Source organism: Chanodichthys erythropterus, chromosome 18, assembly GCF_024489055.1.
Source record: "Chanodichthys erythropterus isolate Z2021 chromosome 18, ASM2448905v1, whole genome shotgun sequence".
NCBI lineage: Eukaryota > Metazoa > Chordata > Actinopteri > Cypriniformes > Xenocyprididae > Chanodichthys > Chanodichthys erythropterus.
Window position 1 is genome coordinate 4,995,505 of NC_090238.1, and position 5,862 is coordinate 5,001,366.

Consider the following 5,862-nt stretch of genomic DNA (forward strand, 5'->3'; position numbering starts at 1 on the left):
GAGCTCTATATGTTCCAAGCTGCAACGTTCGTTCTTTTTCTATGAATTACCACATGAAGTGCTAAAATGTCAATTGCTTGTCATTGTATGATCTGTATGAACGGTTTTGTAATTTATCGGCCCGGGGAAAGTTTTTTTTTTTTTTTCCCCTCAATGTTTAATTCCTAATTAATTAAATAAAATTGTACTTTTCGTGTATTTTCTTGTTTTTATTTTCATAAATTCATTCGTGGTTCGAGGTGCACGTTTCCAGGGTCAGCTAACAGAGTAGTGAGGTGCAAGCTGCACTTTAAGGACGTTCACCAATCAAGAGGCGTTTTACTCCCCCACAGTGATCTATACAGCAACAGCGCAGTATGGGCGAGAGCGAGTTTGGGGGTCAGAGAGGAAGAAAAATTACCATATTCAATGTATAGCCGTTGCACTGCAAGTCACATGTCTGCTCCTACTGTACCACTGAATTACATTTAGACAGTTATCAGAAACAATCATGGTACTTCGTTCGTTATCAGACATGCTACTTTATTTAATTATTAGTTTATCTATAAATTCATTTTCATGTTTTTATACATTTATTCTAAACTATTTTAAATTAACGAAATAATTTTAACAATTAAGTAGCCTAAACGTATAACATAAAGTAGCATAATGTTAAAGTCATAATGTCTACTTGTAGTGAAATTCAGTTCTGTACTAAATGTAGGCCTATAAGTGTAATTTTACAATTGTCCTACAGTCCTACAGGTGACTGTAAGAACAATCATTTATGATGATGGCTACAAGGTATTATATATATATATATATATATATATATATATATATATATATATATATATATATATATATATATATATAAATGTAATTTAATGTAGTATACATATAATAATAATAATCATCATCATCGTGTCGAATATTATTCAAACGGTTTTTACTTACTCGGAGATCCGTATCTGTATTTTGTGCTGAGCCGCCATATCTTCCATAAGATTGCAAACAAAGAACCCATCAACAATGTCAACAGAAACGCTTTAAACAAAATGAAGGCAAAACCGTTTAAGGGAACCTGTCCAGTCGAGCGTTATATATGAAGCTATACTACATATTTATATAGTCCTAATATAAGATAGCTATATATTTGCAATGAGTGGCACTGATCCAGCATCAACACAGATAGCATCACTGGAGGCGCCAAATGCGGACAAGCACCATTACGCCCAGTAGCGCACATGAGAAAACAGCAGAATGGCCTTATCACTCCGTGCAGAGCATATTGCATGAAACATTCTCTTGTTGGAAAAAAGGCTGCTAGTTTTAGAGTGGACGTAAATGTACTGAAATTCAAGGCAGAATCAGCAAAGAAAAACAATTCGTTAAAGTTCCATACATTGGCGAGAATTGGAAGTGAGATTAGGTTCCCATGAAAGACAACGATTGTGACTTCGTTTTATGCAATACCTTTATTTAGCATATTTACACATGAATTTATAAAAATATATAACTAAAGCTTTCTTCGTATTTACATTAACAATTTATTACTTTGTTCACATAGGGGTTTATTTAATGTACAAGTCTAAGTAATGTATTTCCATTCTTTTAAAATGCACTGATGCTTGATTTAGCTTTAAGATGGCAAATCTTATTTTGCATCCCCTATGCAGTCGTTGTTATAAACGGCATTGACAAAACCAGTATGACTATTGGTTAAACAGCCAACCACCAAACAACGCAGCCTGGAGACACTTATAATTACAGTAAAGAACAAAGTCGTATACATTCATTCGGCTTTACAAAGATCTTATTCCCAGAGAGCGCTGAACATGGGCTCGAACAGGACATCACCGTCGAAAGATGTGCATTGGTTGAACTTACGGTTTGCTTTCTTGAAATGGGAATCAATTCTAAATTGATGTATCTGTGCTGTTACGAGGATGAGGTAGAAAGACTGAGTCCGTGTATACTGCTCAAGGATTCGTGCTGCTGCTTGCTTAGGGGACTCGGTGGTTTTCTGTCTCCTGTGGAGGACAAACAGGAGAGCATATTTAGAGAGAAAACAAATCGTAATTCTCCTCACATCCAATCAAGTCATTGTCTTTTTTGATTTTAAACCTTTGAACGTCACGTGTAATGTAAATGTAGGGGATCGGGGCATGTTATTAAAAAGATGATTCGATTTACCAAAATATAGGCCACTCTATTCAATTTCTCTAAAATATATTTCTGAAATAAACGTTTTTGAAAATTACTTATTATTTTGCACAAGTGGTGCCCCAAAACTGGCCGTTTATCTAATTATTTTTATTTTGAATTAATTAAATTATTTTTTATAAGACGTATAAGATCAAAATCTGTAATCTTGCGTTAAACTAAGCTATAATGCGCAATGTCTACAATTAGAAATGCATTCATATGGGCCTATTAATGAGGCCAATAATGTATTAATGCTGGTGAGCACAGGCCCCAACTGAAATCATACTGCAATGTTTATACCGCTCAGTTTACCCTGCATGACCTCATTCTCATACGAATTTTTATGTGCATGCCTAATGGTTTGGTTGAGAACACTAGTATCCTTAGTAAGCTTCTATATGAGAGCCGAAACAGAATTTTAATTTTTCCCCAAGTGTTCCTTCTTGTTATTACAAAGTAGCATAGTAATAACATAGTAATAACATAGTAATGACAATAGTAAGTCTATCTACGCACATTAAAGAGCAATTGTCAAAATATTAGGTTTAAAGTTGGTTAAGATGTCCATGAAGATTTCCATCAAAGCAAAACGTTAATCAAAAAATGGACGGCAGTTAAAATATGACTGCTATCAAATGATTGTGCATACCATCTCGTACTGCATGTTTGAACGCCATAGAAGAATGAATGTCACTCGGGTGCATCGCTACGCCACCGCCAGGGTGGGAGAGGCTGGTGCCCTGGGCCTGCCAGTGATGCCCTGGGCTTACATAGCTGCCTGCTGGACCACTGTACACGCCGTACTGGTTGGAAGGAGAGTAAGCGCACGCTGGGACATAGCTAGACAAAGTCGACGAAGGCTAAAGTAACAGGAGAAAAATAAGCACATTAACAGAGCAAGCAGACAAAGAGAGGAGAGAAGCAGAAAAATACCATATGCAAAGTAATACATAATAAGGTGACACTTTGCAGTGGCCGTCTTATAGGCTATATTTTACATAAAACCATGTAAAACTATGTGCGATAGAAATTTTACTAACAAAGTATAAGCAGCTGCGCAAAAAGAATTACATTTTAGGAACGCTGTTAATGTAGGCTATGTTACACAGCGTAATTGCACAGTAACATGAAAGATAACTTGTGGCATCCAAAGTCATCCAAATTATTTTTGAACAGAGCTTGTATCTCAAAACAATAAAATGCAAGTTTATAATATGGTACCTGAGGGTATTTTATGTCTGCATCAATAACCGATTTGTCTATTCCATTGACTCCATGAGCAGAGGGAAATGTCGCTCTATTGACACTACCCCAGTCCTCCATTTTTGGTGCGTATCCTTCAGCGCTAGCAATGGCTAGAAAAAAATAATTTAAACAAATGTAACTTTCTGTTTTACTTTGCTTTGCAACCAACTAAATCAGAATTACACCAAGCAGAATAAATTATTACTAATGGAATTAACTGTCAGCGTTAGTCTGGTTTTCTTTGCCTTGTAATTTAATGATTTAAAACGAGCTTTTAAATACATTCGACACAAATGTGAAGCACATTTTTACGTGAATACCTTAAGCGTAAAGTCTGCATACATATTTCCTTTAAATGGATTTTGAATAAATATATTATTATCAATTGCTTACGGTGACAATATATAACGTATATATTCTTATACACAGCAATATATAACATGTTTTCTAATACAGTATTTTCAACAACATGTTTTATTGTAATAATGCATAGTATAATAAAAAATTATTATACTACATATTGGGGTGCTTAATGCGCGTTAAGAATGTATTCGTTATAATTGCCAAAAAAGGACTTTATAGGCTAGCCTATATATTGATTGGTTATGATTTAATCAACCTAAACACATACATTTTTGTAAAACTAATTTTTATGGTAATAAAAAAAAAATAAATAAATAAATAAATCAGGTAGAAATAACTATTTAAGATTGCAGGTCACAAGTTTTTACATTACCGAGAACCTGAAGGCCTACTCGGTATGTTCTTCGTATATGTGTAAGAATACGCCTTAATGACTCTGCTCTCTAAATTTCAGATGTCAACACATTTCTAAACTTTATCTAGATTCAGATTCTTAAAATAGATGATTACATATAGGCCTCGTCAGTTTGCTTTGTGTGTGCACCACAAATCAAGCTATAGTGAGGCTGAGGCCTGTAACTGTTTGGTGTACAAGTAAGATCTGTTGTCTAAACCCACAGCTGTACAATGAGTCTCACCTGTAGGATCCATGAAAGCACGAATACCCAATATATTGCTGACCGTGTGCGCTGAAGGCCAGCCACGGGAAATGCTTACATGCCCACCCGTGACAGGGACACCGGGAGGATTGCTCATTTTGGTCCCGGAAGGAGACATTGCATTGGGGTATGAATACGGGTATATATGGTTATAAGAGAGGCCGGATTGCGGAGGTGCTTGTTTCCCATTTTCATATTGGTTAGGCTGGGAGAGGTTTCCAATCTTGTTCCTTAATATCCGGCTGATAGAGCTGACAGAAGGAACGTTGTACTTGTCACATACTCCGTCCGCGAGAAGACGGTCCCGGATCTCCCATGCAAAAATTCCCGGGTCTCCCTGTTTGTACTCCCGTATGTTTTTGACTACATTCGGCGTTGTTACTCGTGGTTTGCTGCCACCGATTGCGCCGGGCAAAATGGACCCAGTTTCGTTGTATCTCGCAAGGATTTTACTCACACACCCATGGGACACCCGAAGCTGTCTGCTTATGTCACAGGGTCGGATGCCAAGCTGGGCTAACTCCACAATTCGTAATCTTATTGCATTGGGCAAAGGACGTCCATTGACAAAAACTCCCCCCAGCTGGTTCACCTCCCCGTAGGTTTGCTCTGTAAGAAACAAAAGGCATTGAAACTTAGGTTATGTGAAATTAATGTCGTAAAACAGCTTGGCACATCGTGTAGACTACATTGACCTGAGCAAATCGAAGATTTGTACATGAACATGGCGATCTTATTTCTTGTTCTGCTTTCTCTTAAATACCAACATTTTTTTTTTTTTTTTTTTTTTAACTTGAAACTGTCAGTAGAGATAATGAATAGTCTATTGTTGGCCTAATGAGGCGGTAGATATCGCATAGTTGCTTTGTTTTAATAACTGACATGCTCATAAATAAAACTAAACATTTTACTGTTCAGTTTGAGGCTCAAAGTCACGGTTATTTCTGGTCTAAATAAACCATCTTTCTGCAAAAGAAGCATGCAGATGTGAACGAGATCTCACCCATTTGATCTTGCGATGCTTGTCTTTTAAGCAGTTTTCCTTCAATGGCTGAACGCTGCAGCATGCGGTTGCTGTGTGGAGATGTTCAGAAGACTTCGACAGCTTTTGTCTATTCCGACTGCAAAACTTCTACATGCCAAACTTGTCTATGGTAGAATGGGATACGAGTGATCCTCTCCCGTTAAAGAGGGATTTGTCTGATCCCGCAGGGTGAAGTTTGCTGGAGTTAATTTGACGCGTCCTCCACGTCAATCTAACTGGTTACGCGGAGAGCGATGGGCTGATTTCATTGGTCCTGAAGTCATCGGGTAGGCTGCATGTGTGCGCGTAAGTACCATCCAGTATGCACAGTTTAACCATTTCAATATACCATTTCAGATGAGAAGAAGAGAACGAAGTTTCGTT

The 5,862-nt window shown here is 37.2% G+C and overlaps 1 protein-coding gene across 1 annotated transcript; it reads right to left on the reverse strand.

Annotated features, from left to right (window-relative positions):
* Positions 1–1,920: 1,920 nt before the first annotated feature.
* pax1a (paired box 1a) lies at positions 1,921–5,474 on the reverse strand. The gene is made up of 5 exons (XM_067367929.1): positions 5,458–5,474; positions 4,434–5,063; positions 3,409–3,542; positions 2,837–3,047; positions 1,921–2,012 (listed from the first exon to the last, which is right to left on the reverse strand). The coding sequence occupies exons 1-5, from the start codon at positions 5,459–5,461 to the stop codon at positions 1,921–1,923; spliced, it is 1,071 nt and encodes a 356-aa protein (XP_067224030.1). The 5' UTR covers positions 5,462–5,474.
* Between the last annotated feature and the right edge of the window lie 388 nt (positions 5,475–5,862).

What these genes read in the sequence shown, in the direction of transcription:
- pax1a (XM_067367929.1), bottom strand. An exon ending in TGCTTTCATGGATCCTACAG is followed by an intron (nt 3,543 to 4,433) that starts GTGAGACTCATT and finishes ATTTTTTTCTAG; the next exon opens with CCATTGCTAGCGCTGAAGGA. An exon ending in CAGACATAAAATACCCTCAG is followed by an intron (nt 3,048 to 3,408) that starts GTACCATATTAT and finishes CTGTTACTTTAG; the next exon opens with CCTTCGTCGACTTTGTCTAG.